This window comes from Mesoplodon bidens (genome assembly GCF_964165515.1).
Source record: "Mesoplodon bidens genome assembly, chromosome: 8".
NCBI classification, from domain to species: Eukaryota; Metazoa; Chordata; class Mammalia; order Artiodactyla; family Ziphiidae; genus Mesoplodon; species Mesoplodon bidens.
This window is the reverse complement of record NC_138165.1, coordinates 79,699,782-79,717,372: the sequence shown is the minus strand read 5'-3', so window position 1 is coordinate 79,717,372 and position 17,591 is coordinate 79,699,782. Positions and strand designations below refer to the sequence as shown.

The window sequence follows — 17,591 nt, the reverse complement described above, 5'->3', positions numbered from 1 at the left end:
ACAATGATGGTAATTATCATCATATTTTGGTCTTTTCCAGCCTCTCTGACCCTTCCTTCTCAGCTTCCAAAGAACCCTTTCCCTCTACTGGATCCTTCAGCACTGGTCCCCCTGGGTGCCATCATGGTCTTCTTTCTCCACACGGTCTCCCTTGCGCGATTGAACTCACACCTGGAGCTTTAAATACCACTTTAAGCAGATGACTTCCAATTTCGTATTTCTAGATTAGACCCCTATAATCACAGGCTTGTATTTCTTTTCTTTTTTTTGCTGCACTGCATAGCTTGTGGGATCTTAGTTCCCTGACCAGGGATTGAACCCGGGCCCTTGGCAGTGAGCGAGGAGAGTCCTAACCATTGGACCGCCAGGGAATTCCCCACAGGCTTGTACTTCTAATTGCTTTTCAGATATCTCCATTTGATGGTCTCACAGATATCTTCATCTTGAAATGTTCAAACCTTATACTCATTACATTCTCCACAAATCTGTTCCTTCCCCCTTTTATTTCCTGTGCCAGTAAATGGTATTATCATTCTCTCACCCACTGGATTTAGGTTTCTCCTTCGCAAGTCAAATCCAATCAGTTACAACCTCCCCTTGAGTCTACCTCCTTCATGCTTTTTAGATTTGCCCCAACATTCTTCATCCATTGCTACTGCTCTAGTTGACACTTCCTATTTATCTTCTAGAATCTAGAGCATTGCCACACTGACTACCACCAATTTAATTCTACATATAGTCTTCCAAGCAATTTTTTCTAAAATTTAAATCCTGCCATATCACTTCCCTGCTAATAATCATCCGATGCCTTCTCTTTGCTTATTAGTCGAGTCCAAATCCTTAGGATGATTACAAATCACTTTCCAATCTGTTCCCCATCTGTCCTTCCAGGTTAATCTCCGACAATGGTCTGCCACAAAGACAACATTCTAGCTTCCCTGAGCAATTCACCTGCTTGTATATTACCAGGTACACCGGCTTTCCTACTCCTCTGTGTCAAGTTCCTTTGTCTGGCATGTCCTTCCCCCTCTTGCTCAGCTGGAGAAAGCCCACTTCATCATGCCTGAAACCGAGCTCATGTCTCTTTCTCCCAAACAGTCCCTAAATTCCGCAGACAAACCAAGGCCCTTTTCCAAGTGTTCCTAGAGGTCCCTAGGGGATCCTGCTATAATAATACTTTCCACATTGTAGAATTTATTTGTTTCTCCCTCTAGACTGTATGCCTTGAAGGCAGGTATCAATGTATTATTTATTTTTGAATCTTAGTCTCAGCACCTAGCATTAAATAAATATTTGTTGAATGAATGAAAAATTGATGCTTAGGTGAAAAATAAAAAATGAAATTTACTAAACCTTATTCTTAAGAGGTAAAAGTGACTCAAGAGAGCCCACTTTTTTTTTTGCGGTATGCGGGCCTCTCACTGTAGTGGTCTCTCCCGTTGCGGAGAACAGGCTCTGGTCGCACAGGCTCAGCAGCCACGGCTCATGTGCCCAGCTGCTCCGCGGCATGTGGGATCTTCCCGGACCGGGGCACAAACCCGTGTCCCTTGCATCGGCAGGCGGACTCTCAACCACTGCACCACCAGGGAAGTCCTAGAGAGCCCACCTGTGATTCCCACTCTGTATCTTACAGAGATCGATGATGCCAGGCACAGGCCACTAAGGTGTGGAAGAAGTCTCTGATCTGACCCAGATCCATGATGTTTGCGACCTTAAGGCCTTTTTCCTGAACTGGGAAGAAACGTAGCAGGGTTTACTTGAAAAAAATTTCTTTTAACCTGCTTTCCTTCATTTGTAATTTTTCCTAATCTTAACTACTTTAAGATTATCCAGTCCCCCTCAATAAAAACTAATAATTGCTACTAAATAAAGATGAGAAAACTAAAAATAAATGTAGAAACTATTAATGAAGATCAAAGTGGGCCATGTATCTAAATGAATTTCACTGCTTGATGTGGGGGATGGGTTAATAAAGGTGTTAATAGTAACTCCCACGAGCTTTTGCCGAGCTCCAGAAGTTGGACAGCAACGCGCCTGATGGTGGTTCATAGATTCGGTGAACATCGTGGCTTCATTACCTGAAGCAGGTGGGGTTGCCTTCTGGAGTCCCAGGGCGGGAGCTCCACTCACATTACACTTCAGAAACATGTCACCAAGCTCACAGATTCTAAAAGCAAGTCTGGGTTAAAGGACATAATCATTTGGGAATGAACTTGGAAAAGTGTTATTGGCTGATGCCAGCCTAGGGCATTGTTTTATTACCAAATTATATTTGCCCTTGGAAGGTACTGTGGAATTACCTATGAGCACCAACTTGGAGTTCAACAGGCTGGATATTCTGGGTCACCCCCTTCTTGGCCAGGTGACCCTGGGCAAGACACATAACTCCCCAAGCCCTAGCTCTCTCGTCTATAAAGTAGGAATGATAACGTTGCCCCTGTTGGATAGAGCTGTTGTGAATCCAAGTAGTATGATGTATGAAAAGTGCCTAATTCATAGTTAGTGCTCGATAAACGACCGTTATTTTACCCAGCAATAAGGTGAATAATAACTTACATGTACCTTCTTGGCAAAGCAGGCAGAACAAGGATTATTAGTCCAGAAGGTGCTAGAACCTGGAACTAGAACCCAGGTGGCCGTTGATTTCATCTAACAAATATCTATTTACTATTACGTGCCAGTTATGGGGGCAGGTGTAAAATACTAGAAACACTGGAAGTGGTCAGGTTTGCTTTGTAGAAAACCTCAGCACTCTTTCCGCTGTACCATGCTTTGGGTGAAACCAACAATGACAACATGAATACCGTCTGTGATTCAGTGGCCCTTACTGGACACCATTATGTAGATAATGAGGGTTCTCCCAGGGAAGAGGCCTGTGGCCACAGCGTGGGCAGGCATCTCACAGCAGTTTAGGACGGGCAGCAGAAAGGAGCCTTCACCAGAAGGGGCAGCTTTAACAGGCGCTCACACTGACTCAGGGAGGTGTTTGAAAGCTGCAGGTCAGCTCTTAGGGTATGTGAATTCAGGCAGTGTTTAGGCCCAAGCAAGTAAAAACCAAAGTCAGTTCTGGCCTAGGAGGTGTGCCTGACATCTATAAGGAAGCCAAGAACTCTAAGGGAGCTAAACAGGAAGAAACAGACATTGCATCAGCTCTCATACAACTACCGTTGAGTCTGAACCCTGATGAGTCACTGAGCAGCTGAATGAACTTCCACCCTGTATAAAAAAAAAAAGGATGGGAACTAACTTTTATGGGGCATTGCCTAAAAGTTAGGGACTGTGGATGTTAACTATTGCTTTATATCAAGTCATTATGTTGTCTGCAAAATGAGACAGAGGGACATAACATGGTGAACACAAGGAGAACAGGTTTGCTGTGGACTGACCCATCTCCAACCTAGGAAATCCCTCTGTGTGGAACTGGGAGAAAGCCTCGGTTTCCTCAGGTGTAAAACTGTGCTACTCCAACCGGCATGGACCCTAGCAGACAGTATAAGGATTAGCTATTATGTATGTCCTGTGCCTGGCACACAGCGGACACTTTTTAAATGATAGGATTGCTCCCATTTTGCAGATTAGGGAACTGAGAAAGAAATCACTTCCTCAAGTACCCCCAGAGAGTACAAGGTGGAGTGTGGATCTGCTGCTCCATGAATTGATGCCAATAATGAAAACCTCTCTTATCAGTATCCTTTCCCTTAGTTCAGCCCACTGAGTAACTCACTTGGCTAATAGCTCATTCTATTGAGTGGATGCTGATGCACAGCTTAGATTGTGTTCACAGCAGGCACACAAAGACACGCTCATAATTCTTTGAGCCCAAAGCGTGGTAGCTCTATGTAATCCCAACATGGACAAGGATCATTTTAGATTTTTAATTATCATCTGTCCTGTAATGATGTCAGATGAAGTGAAGCTCTCACACTGGATTTCAGGTCAAAATAAAACGTTCCCCGGGTAAGGCTAGATTGCTGTATTGTGAGCCTGTCTGATGCCAGTATTCCGCCCCCATTATTTCTTGCTTCCACCTGGTGGTCAAAAGTTGAAAAAGCAGGCGTACTGAAAATAACTAGGTGTCAGCAGGATCCATTTGCCTATCGTTTATAGGACATCTGAATCTGGGTCGCTGCAGGGCTTTTAGTACTGCTTTCCTGCCTTTTGATTTCTACCAAGTTCCTCCAGTGGAAAATCTTTCCATGTGCAGTGTTCTTTCCTGGGGCTGAAAGTACCAAGATAATCCCGGATGCTTCCCTGCAGCTGAGCTCATGTCGCAAATCAGGCATGATTTTCAGCAGATATTTCTTTAAAAGTTTGAAGGCCTCTGTGGACTCTAGTCCCTTCTCAACGGGAACAGGCATCAAAGAGACAGGAATAAAATGCTTTGCACTCACATCAGGAACTAATTGCCAATTTGGCAAATGCATTGACTAATGTCATGCACTGTTATTTCTAAATCCTCTCCTGTCCTTGACCCCCAGTATCTAGATGTAAACTTGGGACCATTAGTGGAGAAGGATAAAGTCTTCTGGTGCCTCAAATGGAATTGAGAGGGATTTAAACTAGGCGCTTTTGAGTGTGGTGAAATGAACCCAGCAGTACATTAATGCTAGGATTTGAGCTCACACAGCATGAGTGCTTTCAAAAACCGTGTTTAAGGAAGCAAACAGAGCCATGACAGACCCTTTCAGTGGAGCAAAAGGAGTTGGATGAAACAATCAATGACACATTAAAAAACCACAACTGGGCTGCAATCATGTGGGCAGAAAAAAAAGTTTTTCTTTATCACAGGATCTTTGCATCTAATGAGATGGTGCCTGGACAACCTCCAGAGGGGTAAGGCCTCTGTTTACTTTAGCTGAGAAATGTCTAAATATTTAGTTGGTTCTCTTAAAAGCCTTACACCAGTCTGTAGCAAACTGGTCTTTAAGGTATGATCTTATTGGGTCTATATTGCCATCGGGAGAGCTATTTAAAGGGAATTTGGAAAAGTCAGAAGATATTACCACTGAAGGTGCAAATGTTAACGTTCCCCCCCCCCTCAAAATTAACTCTTTGTAATGTCCTCCAAATATTTAGTTTAGGACCAATACCTTGCCAGTCAATACTTTCTCTTAATTCATCCTAAATGGTTCTCTGCTTCTTACATACACTTTATTCTTATTGGTTCCAGTTGGGCCGAAGTGCTTGAGGCTAAAAGGGGGAGGGACTCCTGAGCGCATTTTCTTGGGAGCGGGAGGGGAAGCTAAGAGGGCTGAGAGAGCTTTGTAAAAATGTCTATAGGGGTCCATCCTTTAAATTCACACTACTGTCATGTATCAGCAGATTTCAATCAAGACCAATATCCAGTTTGCTCTAAGCTTCTGGGATCCTCTGTGTCACAAACACAGTGCCTCCCAGATATGGCATCAGTTGGGGCTTTAACCTTTTTAGACTTTCTGATAGTAGAATCCCCTCCAGCATGCCTTCTTTATTATTGCTTCCTGTGGACTCTCACTAAGGATCCCCGAACTGCTCCCCTCCCCCGCTGCAGGAGGCCAGCACAGACCCTGTTCCGCCCGTTTGATGAATGTGTCTTGGCTAATTGTGTGCAAGATGGCAGGCCTTTAGCAAGTGTGACCAGTTTATTGTTCAGCCAATCACAGGCGCCTCAGTTAGCATGTGAAAAGGGGGTGTGTTGCCGGGGAGGGTGAGTGTTCTGGCGGCTGAGTCAAAGGAGGAGCGTTTTGGGGGGTCACAGAGCAACACCCACTTCTTTGAGGGGATGTTACTATGCTCTACTAAACCTGTAAACCTCTTACTCAAAGCACTTTTTTTCGCTTCCCTCTTTTTTCAAGGAGATCTTTTTTTCCCATGGTTCAAGCAAGGCAAGACACTGGCTACTCTACAGATGGAGCTCACGTTCCAGGGTTTTTAATATTTCACTTTTATATTTCTGTTAGAGAATGATCCTGCTGAGAGTCTGGGAGTCCGTGCTCGTCAGAACCCCTCACTGACACTTGGATATATTGCTCTGAAAGCTATCCCAGGAGAGAAGATTAAACAAAAAAAAGCCTACTTTTCAAAGCCTACCTCTCAATCTGCCCACATCAAAATAAGACAACTGGCCCTTTGAAGTGGGAGACACAAGAGTTCTCAGCCAGCTTGCTTAAAGCAGGGGGTGGGGCTGGGGGAGATAAGGAAAGAAGGAAGGAAAGAAGGAAGGAAGGCAGGGAGGGAGGAAGGAAGGAAGGGAGGGAGGGAGGGAGGGAGGGAGGAAAGAAAGAAAGAAAGACCAGTGTCTAAAATTATATACCTTTCTTCCCTCACCCAGATTTAATCAGGCACAGGAGTCTGAATTGCTGGCGAGAAAACTTACAGCCCTGCTCATCAGCGTCCCAAGAAACCAGGTAACTGGTCAGAGAAACCTGTCCAGCGGGGTCAGCACCAGGTGTTTTTTTTAAAACCTGTACAAACAGAAACTGTGTTGTTCATACATAGTCGAGACAAGACCTGGTAAGGGCAGCGTGGGCACAGATGGCCACTGGATGGTCCTCTAAGTTCTGAGCTCTCCAGCTCCCTCAAAGTTGTTGTGCAGCTGAATTCAAAGTTTGGGGACTCTTAGAGTGAAAAGGAGAGGAATGAAAATCTCATCAAGAGTGGCTTTAACAGTTCTCCTCTGTGACATTCTACTGGCTCCCATCCCCTCTTCTGGTCCCTTAATCACTGGAGCTCAAGTCCCTGGAAGCAGCAGCAACAGCTCAGGGAAGGGGGTGGGTGGGAGGCAGCCTGAAGGAACTTCTTAATTCATATAAGGGGATGTTCCTGGAACACGGATGTGGGTGACTGTTTTAAAACATAGTCCTTATAATTGAGTTATCAGTAGTACTGACCCCATGCCCAAGATATGCTGGACTTTTAAGATTTACAAGTAAAAGTTGAGACATCTTTGCTGTGACTAAGGTTACAATGCCCTTCCCTTCGTAAGCCTAGCCTGGCCCACAGCTATACACTGCCCAAGCCCGTGGAAGTGGGGCTCACAAGTGAGCACCCCCCCCCCCATAAGGAGAGCTGGTGAAAGAGTGTGGATGAATGAATACAAACCCAACCTCTTAGAGATCCATGAATGTGCCGAATTCATCTATGCAGACCCAGCACGTTACACAGTGCCTGGCAGATAGTAGGTGCTCAGAAATTTTTGACTTATTTGAATTAAATTGAATCCTTACTAGAAAAACAATGCAAAGTATGAACCCTATTGATGTTGGGCCTGGAGAATTCTCTTCATAAATAAAAAATTGCATATTACTTTGAAATGACAGCAAAATAAAAAATGCAACATATTTCTCGATGTTTTATTGGAACCCAGTTATCTTATTTAGTACAGAATCTGGCAGGGAAGCATTTTGGACAAGTTTCTATCATTATTGTTCTCATCAAGGATCACTGTTTATTTCCTGAATCAACCTGAAACCCAAACATTTCAAGTTTGGGGGAACAGCATATGCTCACCATGGCAGCTTTGTATTGAGATCATTCAAATTCTTTTCTACAACCCATCTGTGACCCTAAACTTCTGCTTGCATCCATGTTAGGAAGCTGAGGGGTCCCATTTCACTCAGAGAGTGAAAGGGAAAAGGCGTTATTCCAATCCCTGCAGCGAGAGGGTGGCATTTTGCTCAAGTAGTAAACTCAAGCAAAATCATTAGAAATGATAAACTATTTGGAAATCCGAACATCATTTAGCAATGCATACAGGTCATTCACAAAGCAGCTGAAATGACTTTACAGTCGGTCTTTAGCTGGTGTAGGTTTTCCACAGTCCTGGTCAGTTCAAGGTGCCTGAACTGTATGTATAGCTGTTTGAGCAAAACTATTAGATGCTGGAGAAAAAAGTAAAAAAATTCCCATCCTCCTATGTCTTTTGTTTTCCTTTTTTTTTTTTTTTGCGGTACGCGGGCCTCTCACTGCTGTGGCCTCTCCTGTTGTGGAGCACAGGCTCCGGACACGCAGGCTCAGCGGCCATGGCTCACGGGCCCAGCCGCTCCATGGCATGTGGGATCTTCCCGGACCGGGGCACGAACCCGTGTCCCTGGCATCGGCAGGCAGACCCTCAACCACTGTGCCACCAGGGAAGCCCATGTTTTCCATTTTAATTGTCTTTGAAATCTCCTTACAATTTCTTGCTCTCATAAAACCCTTCCAGGATAACCTCATACCAAAGTTAGTAATGACAACAATTTGGGGAAATTCCATTTTTAGTTACGGGACAATGGAATAATATAGAGACTAGAAAATCAGACTTGGGCCACATTCTCCCTAATTTGTACATATTTATACCTCCCCTTTAATCCTTCCTGCAAGAGTCCAGCTCTGGTATGGCCATTACTTGCTTCTCAACCTCTGATATGGCCCTTCATCCTATAGCTCATTGCTTGCCTCCTCTCTTCTGTCTCAACATCCTTAAAGTGACAACTGGGTAATCTGACCTCTCTGGCATGTCCTTGGGTCCATTTCTCAAAGACATCCCCCATGGCAACACTTCCACCCCCAGGAGCCAGTATTGGAGGACAAAATGTGTGACAGAAAATGACCAAGTGTTAGGTTTAGAGACAATGGATGAACTCTGATACGATCTAGAGACATGTTACCTGGCTTGTCCTAGGCCCATTGAGCCTCTACTTCCCCACTATTGTATTAGCTTTCTTTTTATACTTTATGAGATACAATAACCTAGCAAATAAACTCAATGATAGTCACTGGGCTCAAAAATGAGACCATCTTTTGAGTTGTCCTTTTAAGCCATTGGGTATTTGGAAATGGTTGTGGAATCCACAGAAACAGTCATTCCAGATTGTTATTCAGCTTGTTACTTGTGTTTTACAGAGTTGGAGAACTGATCTAACCTCAACTATTTCAATGATGTCCTCCTCGTAAAAACATTAGTCAAGGAATATGAGTCTAAAGATCTGTCTAGGGCTTCCCTGGTGGCGCAGTGGTTGAGAGTCCTCCTCTTAAAAAGATTAGTCAAGGAATATGAGTCTAAAGATCTGTCTAGGGCTTCCCTGGTGGCGCAGTGGTTGAGAGTCCGCCTGCCAATGCAGGGGACATGGGTTCGTGCCCCGGTCCGGGAAGATCCCACATGTCGCGGATCGGCTAGGCCCGTGAGCCATGGCCACTGAGCCTGCGCGTCCGGAGCCTGTGCCCCGCAATGGGAGAGGGCACAACAGTGAGAGGCCCGCGTACCGCAAAAAAAAAAAAAAATCTGTCTAGAGCTATCTACACTGTTAACAATTAAAGAGGGACACCCTGTTTGTGTGGCCAGTGCTCTCACACTGCTAATTCCCAGAGCTTTCGGAAGCTCAAGCCAATATTACCTGGATTGTAGTTAGGTAGCTTGGAAACTCCAGGCCAGCTATCCTCTGTAGGGACTCCCAGCACCTATATAAAGCCAAAGAAAGACAAAGAAAGATGAGGGGGCAATAAGGTGGATGGAGCAGGTATGGAGACATGAAGGACACATCAGGGAGGAAGAAGGAAGAAATGAATGTATGTCACATTATGCCAGCTGATGTGTAAGAGAAAGAAACTTTAGTGTTTCCAACATTTGCAGTTTCGTGGGCAAAACTGCAGTGTATTTCTACGGTCCTATGTGTCAACATGACTGGGCTAAATGATGCCCAAGATAGCTGGTAAAACATTATGTCTGGGGTGTCTGTGAGGGTGTTTCTGGAAGAGATTAGTATTTGAATCGGTAGACTGAATAAAGAGATTGGCCCTCACCAATGTGGGAGGCATCATCCAATTGATAGAGGACCTGAATAGAACAAAAAGGTGGAGGAAGGGCAAATTTTCTCTCTTTCTTCTTGAGCTGGGACATTGTCTTCTCTTGCCGTTGGACATTGGAGCTCCTAGTTCTCTGGCCTTCAGATTCTGGGACTTAAACCAGTGGTCCCCTTAGACTGAATTATACCACCAGCTTTCCTGGTTCTCCAGCTTGCAAAGGACATATCTCAGCCTCCATGAAATCACATGAGCCAATTCCCATAATGAATCACAAGAGATACACACACACACACACACACACACAAATACATACACACAAATACATACATATCTCCTATTGGTGCTGTTTCTCTGGAGAACTCTGACTAATACAGATCATATAACCTTGCTTAAAGTCATATTCTCATCCCAAAATATCTACAGACATACCTCGGAGATATTATGGGTTTGGTACTACAATAAAGCTAATATTGTAGTAAAGTGAGTCACACAAATTTTTGGTTTCCTGATGCATATAAAAGTCATGTTTACACTATACTATGGTCTATTAAGTGTGTAACAGAGCAATGCACATACCTTAATTTAAAAAACCAATGTACATACCTTAATTTAAAAATGTTTCCTCACTAAAAATTGCTAACCATCATCTGACAGCGCAGGGTTGCCACAAACCTTCAATGTGTTAAAAAAAAAAAAAAAGCAATGTCTGCAAAGTGCTATAAAATGAAGCACAATAAAATGAGGTATGTCTGCTGTACTGCATGATCACCATACATTAGGATGCTGCATTGGGAGTTAGGAATATAAAAAGACAGGAGTGGTAAAGTGTCCCTTTGCCTTACATCAGATGACTGTATTTATATATATATGTCTCAACAGGAGACACTTGACAATTTAAATTATGCCTCAGCATGGGCATTCAGCTGTTCCCCGATGTGCTCAAATTAAAAAGGATTCAGATTACTGACCTTTAAGCAGTGGAATGTTGGCTAAAAATGATCCCAAACCTAACTCTAGTCTTTTCTACCAAATTCATCTCATCTGCTTGTTTTCTCTGTGGCCCAGCAGCTTGGAACATGGTATTTGGTTTTTAACTGGTGGATAGTGATATTAACACCATCACTTGAAAAAGAGCCCACTTGTACTTTGGATTACCAAACTGAAGCTTTAGTTTTTAATTACTATAAAAAGTCTTTGGGAGTATAAAGACAAACACTTCAGATTTTAGATGGTGCTGTTACTGTGAGTTCCCTTGTAGGCAAAATCCTACCGTTCTTTTAAGATAATCATAAAAGCCCAATGTCAGTTATATCTAGGAGCCAGAATAATATTGTTTTGTGAAATATTAATAAAACACTAGTAGTTTTCATACACCACTACAATATAACTCTTCTTAGAAGCATATATCAGTACAAGTCTTTATAGAAGCATCTCTCATAGAAAAAGTCTAGTGAATCCATTTGTAAAATGCTGGATACAGATGCTGGCCCAATTGTTATGGCAGGAAGTCAATTGCCCAACAATGACTGATAATAATCAATGAGGAATCCAGTAGGCTCTTAATATTTACCAGCTTGCTGACTAGGACTCTAGCCGAGAAGTACACGTTGTGGTGCCTGTTAAGCTTGTCCTCAAACAAAAGACACTGAAGCGCCATTTTCCCTCACATAATAAAAAAATTAAGCCACCCAGTAGAAGCTTCTTTCTTTGATCCATTCCCTAAACAAACTGAAAAGCCACTGAGAGGATTACAGGCTTTTCCTAGCAGCCACCCTGAGCTGGAGGAAACACTAAGAATCCTGGAATCCATTTTGAAAAACCAACTGGACTAATTCTTCTTTTGTGGGAGAGAGCCAGAGGATGGGAAGCTAATTCTTCTTTGTTAGCCTACCATGTTATGTATTTGCACAGATGTGCATGTAAACAAGTGGGTGGGATGATTCACACATACCCCTACATCTTCTGTTGCCTGGCAAAGCACAATGAAAGAAAGTAAAGATAATGAAGAGAAAGCGATAAAGGAAATAAATAACGACCATATCCATATTTTCACTAAGGTGAAAGTTACCAGAATTGTTGGTTACTTTGTATTATTGTGTAATTAAAGCCAACAAAATGGGTACCAACAATTTTGGAATATTGTGCTAAAAGCTTTAAGCCTGAGATTTTGAAAGTTCAAACAAAAATTCAATATCCTTTATTTGGAAATTTGATGCTCAGTTTTTATTTGAAAGTTATTGAATTCATTTTCACTTGAGAAAATTACTCAATCTCCGCTTCACTGACTGGGAAACTGAAAACCAAAAATTGTTGATTTACTCCCTCCCTGAAGGCTCTTAAAAGGCAGCTAGTGAGTGCTGTGTTTGAAACCACAGTGGGCTGCAAGGGCTGTTTTCTGCCTTTGTTGGAATGGAAACTGAAGGCATTTTGATTAACGGCTTTCAAGTCTGCATCATTTATTTTATTCTGATTTTAGAACTACATCTGGTATTATTTGCTAAAAATACTTATTGAAAGAATTAGATTTCTAAAAAATTGATTAAAAATCGATGACAGCCATTCAGATGTAAACACACACACACATACACGGAGGCATTTCAGAAAGATGGTAAAATAAAAATTCAGGACTTATTATTATTATGTTTTTATTCCTAAGTGTGAGATCTCAGAATAAATGTAAAGAAAAGTTGTGATTAGAGGTTGGGAGATGTAGACTAGACCATTACTTTCAAAGAAGCAATTCCTACATCAAGTATCATAGAACCCGAAATAGACCACCTTTAGTAAAACACAACTCAGGAGCCATTTGTAATGTTTGAATTTCCAAGCTGCTTGGGATGTAGTAGTGTAAGAGATAACACACTGTTGAATGTGGTTCTCTCTTTGTCCACAGAGCATGGAACTACAGATGTGGTAACAAAACTGTGGCCTCTACCTGCTTGGACAGAACCAGGGGGGAAAAGAGATGTAATGAATCTGACCTCTTGGTGCCCATAAAGGAGAACTAAGCAATATGGAACTATCTCCTGATAAGCACAGATTGAAAATCAACAATGAGCTATACAAGTCAATAAACCTGAGGAATAACCACGGGGCTTGTGGGGAGGGGACAATAAACAGAGAAGAATATTATGATTAAAAATGATAGAAGCTACAATATTCTCTTAACACTTTGTTCAAAGAGGTCACAAGTTCATGGAGTCAGAAAATCAAATATACCTTAAGATGCTAGAGACCCAGGGAGATAAATTATGAGACTTGCGTTACCACCTAACCTGAAGTTAGGGCTGGGTTCAGAACTCATGTCTACTAACACCAAGCCAGTGTTATTTCTAATGTGTTTACTTGTTTTATATTTGTAATGAGTTGTCATAAATGTCAAAATAAAGTCCTTTCTGATTTATTGCAGTGTGATAAGAATAATGGTAGACGTGAACATGGCTTCCTGGGCGGGACCTGTTGGACCCATTTGTTAAGACACATTTGTTTTGGCTGCATCACTCATGTTTTGGTACTTTATGTCCAGATACAAGTCCAAAATTTTCACTTACTGAATTACCTAAAACATCTTCAGATGGCCAGTGTCAGCCACCAAGACCAGTCCCAGAAACTTGAACCAATAGCTAGAAAGCCATCAGGTCCTGGGAAACGTCTAACTCATTCTTTCTGTCCCATGATTTCTAAGTGCTATGCTAAATGCAAAGAACTGTAAAATGATTGCTTTTAAGAACACGATCATTTAAAAATAGGAAGTAATGTAAAAAAATCAGTTTATATATAACTCTTCAAATATCCTAATAGCTTACCTTAGCTCAGTATTATAATTTTTATTAACTATCTATATATACATACATCATTTTGCATCTATACATAGTTTATGTGTGTTTTACATATATTTACTTATATTCCACCCATCACCCCACCTAGACTGAACAACAGGTGAAAGCATAGATCATGCATTTTTCCTATTCTTTCCATTTTTCCTATTCTTTCCATTTTTCCATGCCTTGTAACATCTTATAAGACAATGAGTGTCCAATAAATATTGTGTCCTGATTTAATGGCTAGGAAAAACTTTTCAAATGTGTAAAAGATCACTGCAGGGTCTGGTCTAGGCAGTGCTAGCTAAGCTTCCTCTAATGTGGACAAGAAGTAATATTAAGTGGAAGAACAGAACAATTAGGTGAAATATTAGGAAATGCCTGTTAACGGTTTGGTCATTGAAACACCTCTATGAAAATAATTTCTATGAGAGAGAAAGCAAACATTTATCGAGCACTTATGGCACATGGGGCTTGTTATGCATTTGATCTTATGAAATTCTCACAGCAAGGTTAGAAAGTCATTATCACTAGCCCCATTTAACAAATGAGGAGACTGGAGTTCAGAGGACTACATAACTTGCACACGTCCGTCTAGCTAAAAAGTGGCTAGAATTCAAATGCTGGTCTTCGACTCTAAAGCCATTAATTCCATTAGGCTGCCTCCAGTTTAGATGATGATATCATCCAGTGATACTTTTTGAAGGTAGCAGTTCTTGGTCTTGCAGGGTAGTTGTTTTTTTTTTTTTTTTTTTTTTTTTTTTGCGGTACGCGGGCCTCTCACTGTTGTGGCCTCTCCCGTTGCGGAGCACAGGCTCCGGATGTGCAGGCTCAGCGGCCATGGCTCACGGGCCCAGCCGCTCCGCGGCATGTGGGATCTTCCCGGACCGGGGCACAAACCTGCGTCCCCTGCATCGGCAGGCGGACTCTCAACCACTGCGCCACCAGGGAAGCCCCGCAGGGTAGTTTTGAGAGAAAAAAAACAAACAAAACTTTTGGCTTGAAAAATGTTTTTTTTTTTTAGTTTGTGAATGCATCCCAATTTTTCCTATGTTCCTCCATAATATCCCCAATGTTTCCAAAAGAAAGCTTAATGGCAGTGATTAATCTCTATAAAATGTCTTAATTTCACAAAGGACATTTTACTTTATTTTGACATTCACAAAGCACAATGTTTTCTGGGTCATGAATCTGTAGCACTAGACTGGTTTGCACAGAATATCTTCCTAAAGGTGAGCCATTGACCCTCCAGACACTAGCAACTAACTCTTCCCTTTTCCTAAATGTTCCCTGAGGATTTTCCTCACCTTCATGTGTGCATTAAAGATAAACTCAGCTTTTTTTAAAAAAATAAATGAAGGACTCCACAGTGGAGACACAATTCAAAAATGAAACTTTTATACCATTCCTGGAAAGGCAAAATATTTGGGGCACTAGCAACTAACTCTTCCCTTTTCCTAAATGTTCCCTGAGGATTTTCCTCACCTTCATGTGTGCATTAAAGATAAACTCAGCTTTTTTAAAAAAAATAAATGAAGGACTCCACAGTGGAGACACAATTCAAAAATGAAACTTTTATACCATTCCTGGAAAGGCAAAATATTTGGGGCCACTGGATCAAAATCATAAAGAAGTTTGAGAAAAGACAAGTTTCCTCACCTGCACACAAAAATCCAACTCTGCAATAGTTCCCAAGATACCTGATTGGGAAGCTGTTAGCAAGTATGCTCTAGATGCCTGCTTGAAGCAAGCAAACTTGAAAGGGAGCAGAATCCAGGATACAAGCGATACCCTCCCCCCACCCCAGTTTAAAGCACTTGACACATGCTACAATGTGGATGGATCTTGAAAACATTACACTAAGTGAAATAAGCCAAACACAAAGGACAAATCCTGTTAAGATTCTACTTTTATGAAAACCTAGAATGGGCAAATTCATGGAGACAGAAGGTCGATGAGAGGTTACCAGGGGCTGGGGGCAGGGAAAATGGGGAGCTGGCTGAGTGGATACAGAGCTTCTGTTTGGGATGATGAAAAAGTTTTGGAAATGGATGGCGGTGATGGTTGCACGGCAATGTGAATGCATTTAATGCTATGAACTGTATCCTTAAAAATGGTTAGAATGGTAAATTTTATGCTATATATATTTAACCACAATTTAAAAATCATCTAAAAAAAGACAGCAATATATAAATGACGATAGTACATGGCATACAAGCTACCAGGGACATAAAAATGAAGTACATAATGGTGCAAATGAGGGAAGGATAAATAATGAATAAAGAAATGGAACCATACACACAAAAGCACCCTGTTACCTTAGGAATCTGGTTTTGGAGGAGCATGATACACAGCATACTTCTCTCACACTAACATGGGAAGCCTTTGTTTTTTCAGGGTTCTATGAAAATTCAGTGTCTTGTCTTCAGTTGACAAGGATCCAGGGCCAAATATATGGTAGACTTAGAGCTGGGGGTGGCAGGGCAGGGATGTGTTTAATTAGTAATGGCAGAAATTGCCCTGGGAGGTTGAGACAATAATCACCAGAAGCAAGTGGATTCATGGGCTGCCACGGGACAACGGGGGTGGGGGGGTCCTGACCACTCATTCCCAAGGTACTTATGCCCCTGGCAAATACCACAGTTTCCACAACCCTTAAAATATGGCTTACTCTCTCAAAGCAGGTGGACTGCTTCGTTTGTCTCTAAGGAAAATTTGGTTCAAAGTTTGTAATGCATATATTTTTTTCTTCCTAAGAGGAATTCTTCTCTTACCTCCCAGATCTTCTCCAGCTGTTCAAGGATGTTGGAAACCCCAGGAAACAAGGGCTGACCCTGGAACATTTCAATAAAGATGCAGCCTGCACCCCTAACAGAGAAATAAGAGTCAACCCAGTGCTTTCAAGGAACCCATACATGCAAAACTGAACTAGTAGCATTTCACCTCCCAAGAAGTACTCTGAGGACAATTAGATAGGGGCCACATACTATGAAAAGTCTTGGCAGAAAAAGTCCCTGTGTTAAACAAAAATAAAAGCAGCATGCAGCTTTTTGTTAAAATGGAACGCAATGGGCATTTAGGAGCACAGTACAGAAAGCAAACATTTGAGTTCATTCAAGCTCATTAACAATCTATGAGAGGAGGGGAAAGTACTGAATCTCCAAACTGAATACCCTCTTTCACTGAAACTAAGATGCTATCATTGTAAGAAGCATCATTATTGTATGGACTTTTAAGAAACCAAAAAACAAACAAACTAACAAAAAACCCACAAGTTAAACTGTGATGATCAGAATGTTTCTTTCATATTCATTGAAAGGGCTGTTACAAATTTAATTAGACAGATTATTTCACCATATAGCATACTTATACATGCAAAAAAAATGGAATATTAAGTGGAAGAAATTGGTTTCGGTACTCATTAAACTTTTTTTTTCCTTTTTTTTGTTTTTGCGGTACGCAGGCCTCTCACTGTTGTGGCCTCTCCCGTTGCGGAGCACAGGCTCCGGACGCACAGGCTCAGCGGCCATGGCTCACGGGCCCAGCCGCTCCGCGGCATGTGGGATCTTCTCGGACCGGGGCATGAACCCGTGTCCCCTGCATCGGCAGGCAGACTCTCAACCACTGTGCCACCAGGGAAGCCCTCATCAAACTTTTCGACATTCAGCATTTGACTCAGACTCTTTGATGTCTGTATTTATCCATGGTATCGTCCTTTGACGGTATCGTCAGGAGTTTGATGATACAGCATTTCTTAGAATAATCCATAAAACAACCAAGAGTCATTGGTGCTGGGGCTCCTAAGCTGACCTTGCAGTTACGTGTTAGCCCACTTTTGACTCCAGCTTAAAGAATGTTGCTAAACGTGTCTGATTCACGCCTTGTCCACAACCATTTTGTTCCTAGGGGTTAAAAAGAAAAAAAAAAGAGGCCTCCTGTCTTCCAAGTTACTGACACCCATTCGGCAAGTTTTGACGCTGCCATGTTTGATGTCCACACATGTACAAT

At 42.1% G+C, this 17,591-nt stretch overlaps 1 protein-coding gene across 4 annotated transcripts in view; it reads right to left on the bottom strand.

Moving 5' to 3' along the window:
- CDK15 (cyclin dependent kinase 15) overlaps positions 1-17,591 on the bottom strand; it is a gene marked incomplete at both ends in the record, with an annotated part of 86,485 nt that overhangs the window by 21,784 nt on the left and 47,110 nt on the right. For all 4 annotated transcript variants that reach the window (XM_081242541.1, XM_081242542.1, XM_081242543.1 and 1 more), the window contains 2 exons: positions 9,354-9,417; positions 16,358-16,451. In XM_081242541.1, coding sequence (XP_081098667.1) covers positions 9,354-9,417; positions 16,358-16,451 — 158 coding nt within the window. The remainder of the gene's footprint in view (positions 1-9,353; positions 9,418-16,357; positions 16,452-17,591) is intronic.